The sequence below is a fragment of the Symphalangus syndactylus genome, chromosome 16 (assembly GCF_028878055.3).
Source record: "Symphalangus syndactylus isolate Jambi chromosome 16, NHGRI_mSymSyn1-v2.1_pri, whole genome shotgun sequence".
Taxonomy (NCBI): domain Eukaryota; kingdom Metazoa; phylum Chordata; class Mammalia; order Primates; family Hylobatidae; genus Symphalangus; species Symphalangus syndactylus.
This window is the reverse complement of record NC_072438.2, coordinates 28,614,710-28,632,561: the sequence shown is the minus strand read 5'-3', so window position 1 is coordinate 28,632,561 and position 17,852 is coordinate 28,614,710. Positions and strand designations below refer to the sequence as shown.

Sequence of the window (17,852 nt, the reverse complement as noted above, 5' to 3'; positions counted from 1 at the left end):
TCATAGCTTAGCTCACACAAATCAGTGGGAACATATGAGGTTTGGTTTTCCATTCCCGAGTTACATCACTTAGAATAATAGTCTCCAATCTCATTCAGGTCACTCCAAATGCCATTAATTCATTCCTTTTTGTGGCTGAGTAGTATTCCATTATATAAATATATCACAGTTTCTTTATCCACTCATTGATTGATGGGCATTTGGGTTGCTTCCACAATTTTGCAATTGTGAATTGTGCTGCTGTAAACATGCACGTGCAAGTATCTTTTTTGAATAATGACTTCTTTTCCTTTGGGCAGATACCCAGTAGTGGGATTGCTGGATCAAATGGTAGTTCTACTTTTAGTTCTTTAAGGAATCTCCCCACTGTTTTCCATAATGGCTGTGCTAGTTTACATTCCCACAAGCAATGTAGAAGTGTTCCCTGTTCACCACATCCACACCAATATCTTCTGTTTTTTGATTTTTTGATTATGGCCATTGTTGCAGGAGTAAGGTGGTATTGCATTGTGGTTTTGATTTGCATTTCCCTGATCATTAGTGATGGTGAGCATATTTTCATGTTTGTTAGCCAGTTGTATATCTTCTTTTGAGAATCGTCCATTCATGTCTTTAGCTTACTTTTTGATGGGGTTGTTGGTTTCTTTCTTACTGATTTGAGTTCGTTGTACATTCTGGATATGAGTCCTTTGTCAGATGTATAGATTGTGAAGATTTTCTCCCACTCTGTGGGTTGTCTGTTTACTCTGCTGACTGTTCCTTTTGCCATGCAAAAGCTCTTTAGTTTAATGAGGTCCCAGCTATTTATCTTTGTTTTTGTTGCTTTTGCTTTTGGGTTCATGGTCATGAACCCTTGTCTAAAAGGGTTTTTCCAATGTTATCTTCTAGAATTTTTACAGTATCTGGTCTTAGATTTAAGTCCTTAATCCATCTTGAGTTGATTTTTGTATAAGGTGAGAGAAGAGGACCCAGTTTCATTCTCCTACATGAGGCTAGCCAATTATCCCAGCACCACTGGTTGAAAAGGGTGTCATTTCCCCCACTTTATGTTTTTGTTTGCTTTGTCAAAGATCATTTGGCTGTAAGTATTTGGGTTTATTTCCAAATTCTCTATTCTGTTCCATTGGTCCATGTGCCAATTTTTATACCAGTATCACACTGTTTTGGCGACTATGGCTTTATAGTATAGTTTGAAATCAGGTAGTATGATGCCTCCAGATTTGTTCTTTTTGCTTAGTCTTGCTTTGGCTATGAGGCTATGTGGGCTCTTTTTTGGTTCCACATGAATTTTAGAGTTGTTTTTTCTAATTCTGTGAAGAATAATGGTGGTATTCTGATGAGGATTACGTTGAATTTGTAGATTGCTTCTGACAATATGGTCATTTTCTTTTTTTTTTTTTTTTTTTTTTTTTTTTTTTTTTTTTTTTTTTTTTTTTGAGATGGAGTCTTGCTCTGTTATCCAGGCTGGAGTGCAGTGGTGCGATCTTGGCTCACTGCAAGCTCCGCCTCCCGGGTTCACACCATTCTCCTGCCTCAGCCTCTCTGATTAGCTGGGACTACAGGCGCCCGTCACCACACCCGGCTAATTTTTTTTTTTTTTTTTTTGTATTTTTAGTACAGATGGGGTTTCACCATGGTCTTGATCTCCTGACCTCGTGATCTGCCTGCCTCAGCCTCCCAAAGTGCCGGGATTACAAGCGTGAGCCACTGTGCCCAGCCAGTATGGTCATTTTCACGATATTGATTCTACCCATCCATGAGCATGGGATGTGTTTCCATTTGTTTGTGTCATGATTTCTTTCAACAGTGTTTTGTAGTTTTCCTTGTAGAGGTCTTTTGACTCCTTTGTTAGGTACATTCCTAAGTATTTTATATTTTTGCAGCTATTGTGAAGGGGTGGAGTTCTTGATTTGATTCTCTGTTTGGTCACTGTTCATGTATAGAAGAGCTACTGATTTGTGTACATTAATCTTCCATCCAGAAATTTCACTGAATTCTTTTATCAGTTCTAGGAGCTTTCTGAAGAAGTCCTTAGGGTTTTCAGGGTAAACAATCATGTCATCAACAAACAATGACAGTTTGACTTCCTCTTTACCAATTTGGGTGCCCTTTATTTCTTTCTCTTGTTTGATTGCTCTGGCTAGGACTTCCAATACCATGTTGAAGAGGAATGGGGACAGTGGGCATCCTTGTCTTGTTCCCGTTCTCAGAGGGAATGCTTTCAACTTTTCCCCATTCAGTATTATGTTGGCTGTGGGTATGTCACAGATGGCTTTTATTACATCAAAGTATGTGCCTTGTATGCCAATTTTGCTGAGAGTTTTAATCATAAAGGAATGTTGGATTTTGTTGAACAGTTTTCAGCATCTACTGAGATGATCATGTGATTTTTGTTTTTGATTCTGTTTATGTGGCATATCACTTTTATTGACTTGTGTATGTTAAACCATCCCTGCATTCCTGGTGTGAAACCCACTTGATCGTGGTGGATTATCTTTTTGATATGTTGTTGGATTCGGCTAGCTAGTATTTTGTTAAGGATTTTAACATCTATGTTCATCAAGGATATCGGTCTGTAGTGTTCCCTGTTGGTTATGTCATTTGCTGGTTTTGTTATTAGGGTGATGCTGGCTTCATAGAGTGAATTAGGGAGGTTTCCTTCTTTCTCTATCTTCTTATATCTTTCTTCAGGCATCCTTCAATTCTGACAGTCTAAGGTTCTATTTTTGTTTGTTTGTTTGTTTGAGACAGGGTCTCATGCTGTCACCCAGACTGGACTGCAGTGGTTCCATCACTGCTCACTGCAGCCTCAGCCTCCTGGGCTCAAGCAGTCCTCCCACCTCAGCCTCCCAACTAACTGGGCACAGTATCTGATTTCAATGGAATCCTTAGAGAACATTAGCAGAGTCTATCTTGTAGTTGCATTATACATAGGGCACAAAACTGATTATTATTAAATGACAATTGCATTGTTTATAACTAGTGGTTGTTATATAGAAACAAATTCCAGGTTGGACTATTGGTGATCTTTTATGTTTTTCTAACTATACCTTAAAAATGCTGGAGATGCTGGTGAGGTTGTAGAGAAAAAGGGAAACTTTTACACTGTTGGTGGGAGTGTGAATTAGTTCAACCATTGTGGAAGATAGTATGGTGATTCCTCAAAGACCTAGAGGCAGAAATACCATTTAAGCCAGCAATCCCATTACCGGGTATATACCCAAAGGAATATAATTCATTCTATTATAAATGATACATGCATGCATGTGTTCATTGCAGCACTATTCACAATAGGAAAGTCACAAAATCAACCTAAATGCCCACCAATGATAGACTGGATAAAGACAATGTGCTACATATACACCATGGAATACTATGCAGCCATAAAAATGAGAGAGATCATTTTATTTTCAGGCACATAGATGGAGTTGGAAGCTATTATCTACAGCCAACTAATGCAGGAACAGAAAACCAAACACTGCATATTCTCACTTGTAAGGGGGAGCTGATCGATGAGAACACATGGATACACTGCCAGGGAAAAACACACACTGGGCACCTGTTTGGGGAGAGAGAGGATCAGGAAGAATAGCTAATGGATGCTAGGCTTCATACCTGGGTGATGGGATGATCTGTGCAGCAAACCACCATGGCACACGTTTACCTATGTAACAAACCTGCACATCCTGCACATGTACCTCTGAACTTAAACATTGGGAAAAAAAAGAAATATATGTCACTACACGGTTAGATTTATAGAGTAATATATATTGCTCCTTAAACTTTTTATTTGAAGTAATCATATAATCCACTGATTATCTGAAATAAATTTCTGTGCTTTTTTGTTTTCTTAAAAAAATGCTAGAGTTGTAATATCTGCATTAATGACAAGACTATGCAAAAAAAATCATGTACAAGTGTTTCAGCTTAATATGCTTAAACTGGGGAATGTAAAGGCCTTATTGGCATTGTGAGGGTCCTTCTTCTGTGGACAATCACAGACATTAGCAGACATGTTCTTCCGTTTTCCTGCGTTGCTATGTGTAAGCCTCAGTGAGCAGCAGCTGGTCCTAAGACTCTTTCTTGTTTTCCTCCACAGACAGCGTGGAAGATGAACTGGAGATGGCCACCGTCAGGCATCGGCCCGAGGCCCTTGAGCTTCTGGAAGCCCAGAGCAAATTTACTAAGAAAGAGCTTCAGATCCTTTACAGAGGATTTAAGAACGTAAGAACTTTCTTTTTACTTTACCTCCACACGGTTCCCAGAGGAGCATTAACAAATGAGACAAAAAGGGGGGAAATAACCCATTCTATGAAAGCCCCATCATATGTGTATTTCATACTGATCCTTCCTAGATAGGAATATAATCAGTATCTGTGGACTTTGATTCTCTGTGGCACACCCATGCTGGTACACTGTAATTGCCCATTAAACAAAGAGAGTTTCTGAGAAAGTTTTATTCAATTCAGTTCTTGGTTGAAATATTTTCTCTTCATCAACTATAATGACATAATTTCAATAAACTTCCATTGTTTCCTTAGTTTTTAAATACAGGCTGGTGCTTGACTTGAGTCTTGAATATAGATAGAGGCCTATCAAGGGATTCCATTCCTGGAATTGGAGGATAATCGCTGTAACTTTTATAGTTTAAAAAATCATGCTGCCAATGTCTGTAAACCACAGGTGTCTGTAGGTCATCACTGTACCTGGTTCTCTGCAATCCAAGTGTGCAGATGACCCTCCCTCCTGGGTGAACCATCTTCAAAAGGGAATGAGAGCCCGGAAAACCCCAGAGGGTGGGGTGAGAGAAAGTGAGTGGATCCAGGCAGTCTATGAGACACAGTCTCTTACCAAATACTTTGTATGTGCTAAGGGTTAAACTAGATGCTCCAGGTTATTCAAAAGCCAGAGAAGATACACTTCTATCCTTAAGGAGCTTATGGTCTGAATAGGGAGAGAAAACTTGCTGTCATGAATCTATCTGAAAGTTCATCCTTAAAGGCATCAAATGTTTATATATCAAATAACATACACACCCCAACATATAGTTTGTTCTTATACATATGGAAACCAAAGTAGCTACGGGCACCCCTGGAGATCCAAATTAAATTGCTTTGATCACTTTTGAAACTCCTTCCCTAAGATCCGCAGTTCCAGGGCATGTAGAATTCTGTGATGTCCAAGGATTTCTTCTAATTCCATCCTCTTCACATCTGACCACCACAGCTGCTGCCTTTGTCCAACCTTATGCAGACCATATAAGAATCTCTGCTTCTTCTTTGGGATCCCCAACAACAATTTACTCAGAGAATTCATACCGGTAGTTGACACTGCAGAATATTTTTATAGGGTTTCCGCATGCTCACAGCACACAAGTTTCCACCATCTGTCTGAACGAATGGGATCTGTCTTTCTCCCATTTCTGCTCCTCACCCCCTTCTTCTTGCCCTGGGCTTTCTCAAGTTTTTCTCCCTCTATTATGTAGAGTAAATTTGTTTCTCCTCCAAAACTTGATCATCTGCAAAGACTTAGGACTTCATGGCAATAGATGGGGCAGAGGAGATTATAATGGAGATGAGTGCTCATCACACACACAGACCACTGATTAAAGGAATCTTGATAGGTAATCTATCAAGACAATACATACAAATAAACGTGCATAAAAGGAAAACGGCTTTGACAACTAGGAAAGAGGATGAGTAGTTATGCCTATTCTGCAACGGTTCCAGGCTTCAGAGACAGTAGGCATTTGCAGTGAAACAGCGGTATTGACCACTGGCAGTAGAAAAACACTGAGCAGCAAGGACAGAAAGGAAAGGAGGTGTAAAAGACCAATCTGGGCCAAAAGTCAGTGCTCAGAGGAGGTGAATCACAGAATAAAACTTCACATGTGTTCATGTGAACACCTAAATTTCTTTCCTGTAATTCAAAGATCTAGTAATAAGTATACTTTTTTTTTTCTTTTTAACATTGGATTGTACATCAGATACAGAATGGTTGTTGAATACAGGAGAACTGAATCCAATCTCTCAGCATCCCTGTATTCCTCGACTGCTGCTATGTTATTATTCCACTGCCATCCCCATAGGGTTTCTCTGTTTGGGGTCTTGCTGCCTTTCATTGCATTTGCTATAAATTGGAATCATGATTACTGCCATCATTAATCTTTGGAGCCAGCATCTCTGCAGCATGTCTGATACAAGTGGCACTTCACAATAAATTGCTAGGCTCCAAAGTCTGCATTAATTGCTTTATTTTATTTTATGTTATTTTTTGTTGCCCATATGTCCTTATCTTCTTCCTTTCCTCTCCTTCTCCCCTTTTCCCAAACTCTTTTCTTTCCCCTTTTTTAATCTTTCTGACCCCACCTCTTATTTCTTCCCTCCTCCTTCCTTTCCTTTTTTTTCCACCTCTTCTGTCTCTTCCCCTTGTGAATTATTGTCTCCTTTCAGCTCTTCCCCATCCTCTTCTTCCTCTATTTTTTTCTCTTCTCTATCTTTATTGCTTTCTCTTTCTCCCATCTCACCCTGCCCCATGAGACAAATTTCCATCAGACCTGAATATGCCAAAAGCCTATTTTATATAATTCTTTAAAAGAAAGGACTTCACAGTTTGCTCAGAAAATATTAATCGACATCTCTCATAAATCAAACACGAGTGGCCTTTTAATTTTTATTTCCCCCTAGTCAAATGTACAATTCTAATAAATGAACCCTAAGCATATCAGAAATACACTAAGCAGGTCAGCAGCACTTGGGTTTTACAGCATGGCAGCAAGCTGATGCAGCTTCCATCCGAGAAAGCAAACTAACTGTCTTGGTTCCCTGAACACCAATTACCTCAAAGCCCTTAAGATCACAAACTCATTTCCCTGAAAACAGTTGGGTTATTCATTTTTAATGAAACTTTTAAAACTCTCCATACTATGATTCAAAGGATAAACCATTCGTCAACATATTAAAATGGTCACACTTGTGTGAAAGTAGCTCAACACAGCCAGGCACCCCTGCAAGTAAATATGACCAGCATAACTCCACCATGTTTTTCCCATATGGTATCTCTGATACATCCCCTCGCATTTTCAACATAGATTGTTAATATAGATTGGAAATGAGAGGAAGGGAAGATAGTGAGAGAAAAATCTCCTCTCTCACACAGTCTTACTCACTGAGGCTCCCACACATTTTTAGGTCTCTTGCCAGATTCTGAGTCTCCAAAATTGAGCAGCTGATATAGAATAATATAGTACACTGTCCACCTATAATGAGCCTCAGAATCACCTGAAGGGCTTGTCAAGACACAGATTCCTGGGCCCCATCTTGAAAGATTATGACTTAGTAGGGGTGGGATTGGGTCACAGAATTTGCATTATTTTTAACAAGTTCCCAGGTGATGCTGATGCTGCTGGTCCGGAGGCCACACTTCGAGAATCACTGATTTTGTGCAGGCATCAAAAGCTTTGGTGTCACTCAGCCTCAGGCCATGTTACTCATTTGGGCAGTTCCCTCTGACTCAGGAGACCATGTGTCTTTGTCTATAAACTGGGATAATGATAACTAGATTGCACTTTTTTAAAGAAATAAATATAATAAACATGAAGTTCAATAAAAAGGAGTTATTATAGTATGGCCCCAAATGGTCAACCTCAGTTGTATGTTCCATCAAAGTGGGACAGTCTTGGTTGGCCTACATACCTCCCAGGCAGTGTTTGGGTTTTGGACTACATAATTATATATTAGGAAGGATGCAGAAAATGCAAACTATTATCTACAGATCAGCAGTCTCAAACTTAAATGCATGTTGCAACCATCTGGGGAGCTTTACAAATTAAAAATAATGGCTACTATGCTTGGTGATTCTGATGTAATTGCTCTGGGAAAAAGCTTCAGCATTAGGATTTATAAAGCTCTTCAAGTAATTATATTGTGCAGGCAAGATTGAGAACCATTGAACTAGATATATAACATATACAAGGTGCTTCTAGCACAAAAAGAAGTGACCTATTAGTGATGAGCTCTATCATGACAAATACCAATGACTAGGCTAGCTACATTGGAACCGCATGAAGTCTTTGGTGTGTGTACGAAGTGTGTGTGTGTGTTGTGTGTGCACGTATGTGTGTGTGTAGGGGTTGGAGAGAGGTAAGAGGTCTTATTTTTGAGGATTTTTATTCAGTTAACTGGGATGATGCTTAGGAATTCTTCTTTTTTTAATCTGAAGTCCTTAATTTATTAAAAATATTTTAGATTATAACAGACAGTGAACAGAAAGCCACATTTGAGAATGAATGGTCAAAAGGTCACACAAGTATCAATATACATGTTTCATAATCTTGCTTTGCTGCACTCTTTCAAAACCAGTTATAGCTTCAGTTCAATTTTAGGTGGTTGTAAATGATATAGTGGGGCATTAAGTTTTAATATAGTGAGGCCAATGCCGCTTTGGCATTTCGGTCATTAATTAATAATAGCCTATTCTTCCTATTTTTAAGGCACAGGATGAGTTGCAAATAGTTAGACCTCTATGCTTCAGGCAGCTGGTTCCTTCTTCTATGGAATCTTTCCCTGCTTCTTTTTCTTTCTTTGCTCTGGATTATAATAGGTAAAATTATCCATTAGAATCAAATATATCATTAAGGCATCACTTTAATACCTGCTAATGTCCTTTTGACATAAAATGTTATGTTACTATCTTTTTTATCTAAAATAGAAAGATGTTTACATTCATTTTCTATTGCCATGTAACTATTTGCCAAATACTAAATGGATTTAGAAAGCATTCATTCATAATATACTGTCCCAAGGATCAGGAGTTCAGAAATGACATAGCTAAGTGCTCTGGTTGGAGTTTCTTGAGGCCACAGTTAGAATCACGATTGGGCTGCATTTCTTTCTGGATCGTGGATCCTTTTCTAAGCTCCTGTGGTTGTTGGCAGAATTCAATTCTTTGTGGTTGCACATATGAAATTCCCCTCTTGCTGGCTGTCAATGTAGGGCCACGCAGCCCCTAGAGGCTACTTACAGTCCATTTCCAGCTGGCCATTTTGTAGGCTCCCTTGTAATATGGTAGCTGGCTTCTTCAAAGCCAACAACGGAGGGTCTCTCTAGTCCTATAATGGGTAGTACAGTCATGGATGTGGCATCTCATCCCATCACCTCTGCGTTATGTGCGCGTCTAATTGAAGAGACAACCTGAACAGGCTAAGTGTGAGCAACAAGGCTGTTTATTCACCCAGATGCGAGCGGGCTGAGTCCAAAAAGGGAGTCAGCAGAGGGTGGTGGGATTGGAGCTAATTTCATAGATTAGGGTAAGCAGTGGAAAGTTACAGTTAGGGGCCAGTTATTGCAGGCAGGGGAAGAAGGTTGCAAGGTACATTATCACAAGGTGGGAGGGGTCATAGAGCACAGTGTCACTAGGTTGATTGATCAGTTAGGGTAGAGCATGCTGCAATGGTAGAATGTCGCAAGGTTGCCTAATGAGCTAAGACAGGTACTAGCCATTTTTCTTCTTTTGTGGTTTTCCTGTTGTCCCAGACTTTCTGGCTCCCAGAATTTCAGACTTCTGGATGTGTACATGTGGGTCACAGGGGTCATGATGGCTTGACCATGGCGCAGCCTGCTCAGGGGACCTTACACTGCACATCTCAGCACCCAAGGTGAGGAGATTTAAAAAGGTGTGACTCACTGGAGGCCACATAGGGTGTATCCATCACAGTGGAGCTTGTGAGGAGGCAGCAACCCCTGTAGGGCAAAGCAGCTGAATGTGCTCTGCAGTCACATCTCAAATGCAGTTAATCCCCACCCTCCATGTTTTGCTTGTTATCCAGACACCCTCCTTGGGCATTTCGTCAAGAACAGAAGCACACTTTTTTTTTTTTTTTTTCCATTTCTGCAAGAGTTTTGATGTTGTAGCCTAAGGAACCAGCAGGACATCTTAGTTCTTATATGGGGCTTTTCCACCCCATTCAAAGTGTTTGGGAACTTCTGCAGTAAGATCTTTAAAAACAGATGAAACAGATGGAGGGTAAAATTATAGGGATCTACATTTTTACAAAGTACATTTACATAAAAAGCACTAAGTCCGATTTATGGTGGGAAAGGAAAGAGGAGAAGTTTAGTTCCCTTAAACTTTGCATGGGAAACAGTAAGATGCAGTGATTAGAACAGAGGAATTCACTGCTAATTGCATAAGGCAATTGCTCTTTTGTCACAAGCCCTCAGGATTATTCTTGAACGCTTTCATAGACTGTGTTACCCTCAGTAAATCTCTTCATTCCTGCGGGCTTCTGTCTCTCTGTCAGCAAATTAGGGATTAAAATCTTCTCTTTCAACCATGAAGGAGGGTGGGTAATAATTGGTTTTGTTCAGTGTTTGAAAGGCTCAGATAAAAGGCCTTCCTTAAGAGCAAAGCGTTATTCATGTACTTTACAATTAAGGTAAGAACAGAGTTAAAATGCTATTTCCTTTGCCCTAGCAGAACTGTCTGTCAGATTTCCAACAAGAAGGGCTTTCTGAAGGGAAAATTGTCTATAAGCCTAAACAGTTAACACGACTTCCCTTTTGACTTCCATAGACTGACATAGTGCAAGCACCGTCCAGGGTTCAAACCTTACCACTGCCATTTCTGAGCTTGAACAATGGCTTAGATTCTCTGGACATGAAACTATCCTTTAAAAATTTAGGATATTAATGTCCATGTAGATAATAAAATAAATGAGAAATGTTTTACTGAATATCTTTAAGAGTGCCGTCAAAAGATATCAGAGCCCTTCAATTCTTTCCTTACTCTTCTACGTACAAAAGTAACTAAACTTCATAATGTAATTAAAAATTCATAATGACTCAGTAATGTCACCTTGAAATATGTTAAGCATTAGTTTATATTATGCATTATGCTGGTGTGAAAGAAATTGTGTTTTTTTGCCATTACTTTCAATGGCAAAAATCACAATTACTTTTGTACCAACCTAATATATTATGTGGCATTTAGATGCTTCTTGATTTATTTGTTTCTTTCAATTTTTTGTTTTGTTCTGTTTTGGTTTTTTGAGGCAGAGTCTCGATCTGTCACCCAGGCTGGAATGCAGTGGCACAATCTCCGCTCACTGCAACCTCCACCTCCCGGGTTCAAGGGACTCTTCTGCCTCATCCTCCTGAGTAGCTGGGATTACAGGCGTGCACTACCACACCCAGCTAATTTTTCTACTTTTGGTAGAGATGAGGTTTCACCATGTTGGCCAGGCTGGTCTCGAAATCCTGACCTCAGGTGATCTGCCTGCCTCCGCCTCCCAAAGTGCTGGGATTACAAGCATGAGCCACTATGCCTGGCCTTCTTTCAAATTTTAAACTCATAAAATGTCATGCTAAACATTTTAAATCATACAGAGGATTAGAAATTGAAATATCGAAGTGTCCTAGGTACAGTAAACTTCTCATCCCTCCTTGCTAGAGGTAACTACTGTTAGTTTTCTCCTTTATTCTCACAGGTATATTTTATGTGCATACATCTGTGTGGAGAGATTATTTTGACGAAAATGTTACCTTCATTTATGCAGTCACTTAGAAATCCAGGCTGGGCATGGTGGCTTATGCCTGAAATCCCAGCACTTTGGGAAGCCTAGGTGGGTGGATCACTTTAGGCCTGGAGTTCAAGACCAGCTTGGCCAACATGGCGAAACCCCATCTCTACTAAAAATACAAAAATTAGCCAGGCATGGTGGTGTCTACCTGAAATCCCAGCTACTTGGGAGGCTGAGGCACAAGAATCCCTTGAGCCTGGGAGGTGGAGGTTGCAGTGAGCCAAGATTGTGTCTCTGCACTCCTGCCTGGGCAACAGAGTAAGACCGTGTCTCAAAAAAAAAAAAAAAAAAAAAAAAAAGTAAATGCAGTTGTCTTTCTGGGCTGCTCCCTCAGAACCTCCTGTTTCTACTTAATCTCCAAGCTCAGCCAATTCTCCAGTCTTTGTATCTCTCACATCTGCCTCTGCCTTTCCCTCTCCACTGCCCTGCCTCTCACACGATGCTGTCACTGTCACCTCTCATCTGCATATCTGAAATGGCCCAGACTCCTTGCCTACAGTCCTGTCTTCCTCTGAAGCATTCTCCACTGTGCAGCTGAAAAGGTCTTTCTAAAGAACAAATAGAAACCAGTCAGTTCCTACTGGTCGGAACTGGAACCACCAGTTCCAATTGCTGGCTTTTTTTTTTTTTTTTTTTGCCGTTAGAAGAGAGGCTCAATTGTCTTACATGCACATCCAACAAATATTTCTTGAACATCTACTATAAGTCAGATATTGGGTTAGATGCTGTCTATACTGCAGTGACCCAACTAGCCTATGATCAGCCAGGCCTTGACCAACCATCTTCTGCTGACTTTTCCTGTCTCACCCCTCACTGATCCCTATTTACTCTGCTCCAGCCAGAAGGAACTGCCTGCAGCTGAAGTGCACCCCTCTGAAGGGTCTTGACCTGGACTTTTTCTCCTGCGAGAAATGCTGCTTCCCACAACTCCCTTCTTCATCAGGACAATGGCTACGTCTTCTCCACATTATACGTAGACTTCCTTTCAATATATTTTTTCATGGCTTATTCTCTGAGTGCTGAGTTCAGCCTCATCACTGTAAAAGGTATTTAGGATACACTGACAAAAACAGACAGGTAATTTTTCTTTAGAGTTTGTATTCCATTGGGGGAAGATAGTGAGAAGAGGGGCAAAAAGCAAACACATAGTTAAATAAGAAAATATCTAGTGGCAGTAGAAGGAGGATGACGTTTGTTACAAAGAAGTAGAGCAGGGAGCTTCTTTCGATGGGGTGGCTAGAGAAAGGGAAGTGGCATTGCATTGTGTCTACAATGTCAAGAAGGGCACGGTCATGGGAAGGTAGAGAAAGGACTTTCTAGGCATAAAGAGCAGACCAAAACCGTGAGGCAAGAGTGAGCAAGAGTGGCTGGGACCTGGAACATCGTTTGTATTTTATTCTAAGGATAGTGGGGAACTACCGGTTTTTAAAAGTTCAGATACAAATAAAGCATTGATTTTTTTTTTTTTTAAGATGGCCCTGGAGGGCTACTCTAAGCAAAATGGAGTGTAAGACATCAAAGTAAAACCAGAGACCCTCTAGAAAGCTGGTCCAAGAGATTAAGACAGAAAGGAGATGTGGCTTAGACCAGGGTAGTAGCAAGTAGAGGAGAGAAATGATGGGCTTGGATATATGGTGGAGGTTGAGCTGAGTGGATGTCGTGATGGTTTGGATTAAAAGGGGAGGGAAATTGAGGAGGACTCGGGGCTATCTTGAGAGTTTTGGGGTTGAAAGAATTATCTGTGGAAAAGCTTTCTCTGATATCTCCTAAAGCAGGTTTGGAGACTCTGCTATGTGCTCCCATCATAGTGCTTATTTTGGGTTTCCTCTTCACTTGTTGACTCCTCCCCTATTCTTTAAGCTTCCTGACAGCAGGTGCTGCACCTTCTTTACTACAAAATTCTCAGCCCTTCAGACTGTGTCTAGTATATGACAGGTAATCAATAACTATGTGTGAACAAATGAATGACCCCAAACAAAAAGATTGGAGGCCAGCCCAATAAAATTTTTATCTTCTCTCACTTTCTTCTTTTTAGTTCCTTCCACATCTACTGAGTAAAATTGAGTGCTGTTAATTTGCTTTATTGAAAAATAATCTAATAATAGGGGGAGTGAAAGAGCATGGCTCCTTTAGTAAAAGAACTACACCCAGTAGTTTAACACCTTCTATTTGTTTTATCAAGTACTACTCAAAAATGTTAAGAGCAATCTCAAATGGTAACAAAGAACTTCCTTTGATTCCATTGCAAGAGTCACCATCTGGTAGATTATTCGTGTCCTGTGTTTGCCCATCAAATATTATTCTATCACATGAGTAATGGGATCTCTGTGGCTTAAAAATCCCTTTCACTCTGGCAACATATTTCAAAGTTGAGAAGAAGGAGATGGGGGTGTTGGTATCCAGCAAGTCACCATGTGTATTAGACAGAGTAGGATCAATGCTGTAACACACAGCTCCAGTATCTCAGTGGTTTAAGACAACAAATGTTTCTCTTTCATTTCCTAATCCTATGTGATTCCGTTGGGGACAGGATGGGGTTTCTGTTCAACTCATTTATTGAGGACACTCCTTCCATCTCGTGGTTCCACTATTGCCTATGGTGCCGGCTTCCTCCACTGGGTCATCTGCATCTGGTCCTCAGTTGAGAGCAGAAAGATGGTGTGGGGCATTTGATGGGCCTATCTTGCACTAACGGACATTCCACCCATCAGAACTCAGTCATATCGTCCAACTTGATTTCAAGACAGGCTGAGAAATACAGTCTTCCTATGTACTCAGGTAGAAAATAAAATTTTATTTTCTCCAAATGAGAGAATGACATGGAAGATAGATATGTTAGGGGTTCCCAAGATTATCTCTAGTTTTGATGATTTGCTAGGGGATGTACAAGACCCAATACACAATCACACAGTTATGATTTATTACAACAAAAGAATGCAAAGCAAAATCTGCAAAGGGAAAAGGCACATGGGGTAATGTTTGGAGGAAACCTGAGGCAAGCTTCCAAGAGTTCTTTCTGAGTGAAGTCTCACAGGAAGTGCTTGATTCTCCCAGCAATGAGTCATTGGGATAGCATTTATAAAATGTTGTGTAGCAAGGAAGCACTTAGACATTCAGTACTTAGCATGTACCCAAATTCCAGACTCCAAAAGGCAAAACAGATGTTCAACATAAACCATATTGTTTGCACAGTTTAAGCACAGTCAGCCATTTGATTCAAAGAATGGTAGACACTCTCCCAACATCCAAGGGGCTAGCCTTGCAAGCAGGCCTTTCTAAGGACAGTGATCTCACACCTGTTATGCTAACTCTTCTGTGCAAAAATGGACATATGTTGATGTAAAATTTATAACATAATTAGATTCCAGTTCTGGTTACCCTTGGGCAAGATACTCCCTGGGTTTCATATGTCACCTGCAAAATTGAAGAATAACATCTGATAGATGCTTTGCAAAAACAATGAATGTTAAGCAAAAAGCACAGACCCTGTCTCATGACAACACTCAAAATGTAGCTGATATTATTGTTATTGCTATTATCATTATCACTATTAGCACCATTATTATCATTGCCAGTACTCTGAATTGTGTTGTATAATCTATAAGTTCTTTCTTAAAGTTTCTTTTCCCCACTCTCAAATTTTGATTCACATTATATACATATATGTATACAAATTTGCTTTTTGAAAAATAACCTATCTATATATAGATATCCAATATAGATATATACATTGCATACAATATAGATATCTATTTGCTTTTTGAAGAATCATCTAATAATAGGGGAATCTAGTATATTCTTATATCTGTATGTATAGATATATTCTTATATAGAGATAGGTATCTATAGATAGATATTTGCTTTTTGAAAACTAATCTATGTATATCTATATCTATAGATCTATATCCCTATAGATATATATGCTTTATTCAAATTGGAATATAGTTGAATTTGGGTACATGCTAAGCACTGGATGTCTAATGACTTACTTGTTAGATAACACTTCATAAGTTTTTATCACAATGATAATGTTATACATATATTCACACAAACAGATTTGAGAGTCGTCTCCCAAAAAAAGTTAGAAAACACAGATTTGTTCTTAGCCCTATGAAGAGTTGTCAGAGGACAAATCTGAAAATAGTGCCTTTATTGTGGTTACTTTTATTTTGTCCCTTGAGTTGCTCAAGAAGCTAACATAATCTTTCTTATAATGATTCCCTCACTGGGATTTTGCAAAAATCAAAAGAGATAGCATAATTTTTGATGTCTTAAAGACATAACATTAAAATGTAGGTAGTTTTTAAAAACAACTTATGTAAAAGTAACCTCTAAATAATATAAAAATTAATTAAAAGTCTTTCTAAAGACTTTGAGATTTTATTGATTCATCTGCAACAATCCTATAAGAAAGCTCCCATTTTCTTTCTCTTTCAAGTCATAGTTGGTTTGGTCCAGGCTGATGTGGCAGCTCTGCTCTAGCAGGATGTCATTCAGGGACCCAGGTTCCTTCCAACACATTGTTCTGCTATCCCTTGCTACCATCTGTATCCTGTAAACTGGGTCACTGTCATGTTCAGATCCTGAGGGAAAGTGAGGTAGTCATAATCCAGGAGCAAGTGACTCTTGATTTAAAGATAACATGAAGAGTCTCTACATCACTTTTATTCACATTAAGGGCTCAAAGTTAGTCACAAGGATCATCTAGCTACAGGGGAAGCTGGGAAATGTAGTTTCTGGCTAAACATCAGTGTATAAATGTAAAGGAGAAGTTGGATTTGGGGGAACAAACAGCAATCTGATAAAGTCAATAAAATTTGCTTCTCCTGAATTTTTCTGGTTAATATTCCTAAAAAGTTTCCTTAGATTCAGTTAATCCTTCTAAGAAATTTTTTTTGTTTTAGTCTGGGAGCAGTGTGAACTGATGTACTTCAAACTCAAATATCACTTGAAGAACAAGCATTTAGAAATAATACTAAGACCCTGTCTTACGAACCCTTTGAGATTTTCTACTTCCCTTAACACTGTACTTCAGAACTGAATACATATCAAGTTCAAAAGCAGCTTCTTCCAAAGAGGCTTGTTAATAGAACTTGTTGCACATAGAACCTAGTCTTCACAGCACAGAGCCCATGCAGGGGTGGTAATAAGACTGCTATGTGGATCAGTTTTAACAGCATTGCTCTTCTTTATTTTTTGAGAGAATTAATTGGTTCACAAAAATATATCACTGAGGCCAGGCATGGTGGCTCATGCCTGTATTACCAGCACTTTGAGAAGCTGAGATGGGAGGATCACCTGAGATCATGAGTTCAAGACCAACCTGGCCACCATGGCAAAACCCCGTCTCTACTAAACATACAACAATAAAAAAAAATTAGCTGGGCATAGTGATGTGTGCCTGTAGTCCCAGCTACTCGGGAGGCTGAGGCATGAGAATTGCTTGAACCTGGGAGGCAGAGGTTGCAGTGAGCAACATCGTGCCACTGTACCCCAGCCTGGGTGACAGAGTGAGACTTTGTCTTGAAGGAAAAAAAAATAGTGTATATATATATATAATGTATATATATATATATCTATATATCATATATATCATATATATACACACCATATATATATACACACCGTATATATATATATACGGTGTGTATATATATATACGGTATACATATGTATCACTGAGAACTCAATAATTTATATATAGATATCACTGAGAACTCAATAATTTACATATAGATATCACTGAGAACTCAATAAATAATTTTTCAAGTTCAGTACATATTTTTTAAAGAGCCTGCTGTGCCACTTTAGCTGTTTTGTGGCTAAAACTAAAATTAAATTCTAGGACACCATTCATCACTGTACATTGCTGGCAGTAAACGTACTCTATAAAATCAGATCATTTTCTGCTTTTCACAATCCCCATTTAAATGTGTTCATTAATAGAAGTGTAACTGGCAATTATTCCAGTGATCCTGCAGGCATTCAAATCTTTATTAAAATAAAATATGTTGCCCAAGCTTTGGAAGTCTTTTCAATGCTATATTTGGGCTGAGTGTGCGAGACTCTAAGTCCTCTTAAATCTGTGTTGACTAATTTAATTTCAGGAAAATACAAGGGAGGAGAATGTGTCAAAAGAAAATGAGAAATAATCAGTTATTTTCTTGTCTATTCACATTTTAGTAAATTATGCTTAATATCTCATTTTCCAACTCCCATAAAATTTTAGAAGATTGGGTCAAAACTTTTCATCTCAAGTTCCCTGTGGTTGTTG

The 17,852-nt window shown here is 39.1% G+C and overlaps 1 protein-coding gene across 7 annotated transcripts in view; it reads left to right on the top strand.

Annotated features, from left to right (window-relative positions):
• Nucleotides 1-17,852, top strand: part of KCNIP4 (potassium voltage-gated channel interacting protein 4) — a 1,214,216-nt gene that overhangs the window by 1,087,880 nt on the left and 108,484 nt on the right. For 6 of the 7 annotated variants that reach the window (XM_063619454.1, XM_055246095.2, XM_063619452.1 and 3 more), the window contains one exon: nucleotides 4,100-4,224. In XM_063619454.1, the coding sequence (XP_063475524.1) occupies nucleotides 4,100-4,224 (125 nt within the window). The remainder of the gene's footprint in view (nucleotides 1-4,099; nucleotides 4,225-17,852) is intronic. The other variant, XM_055246096.2, reaches the window with a different exon arrangement.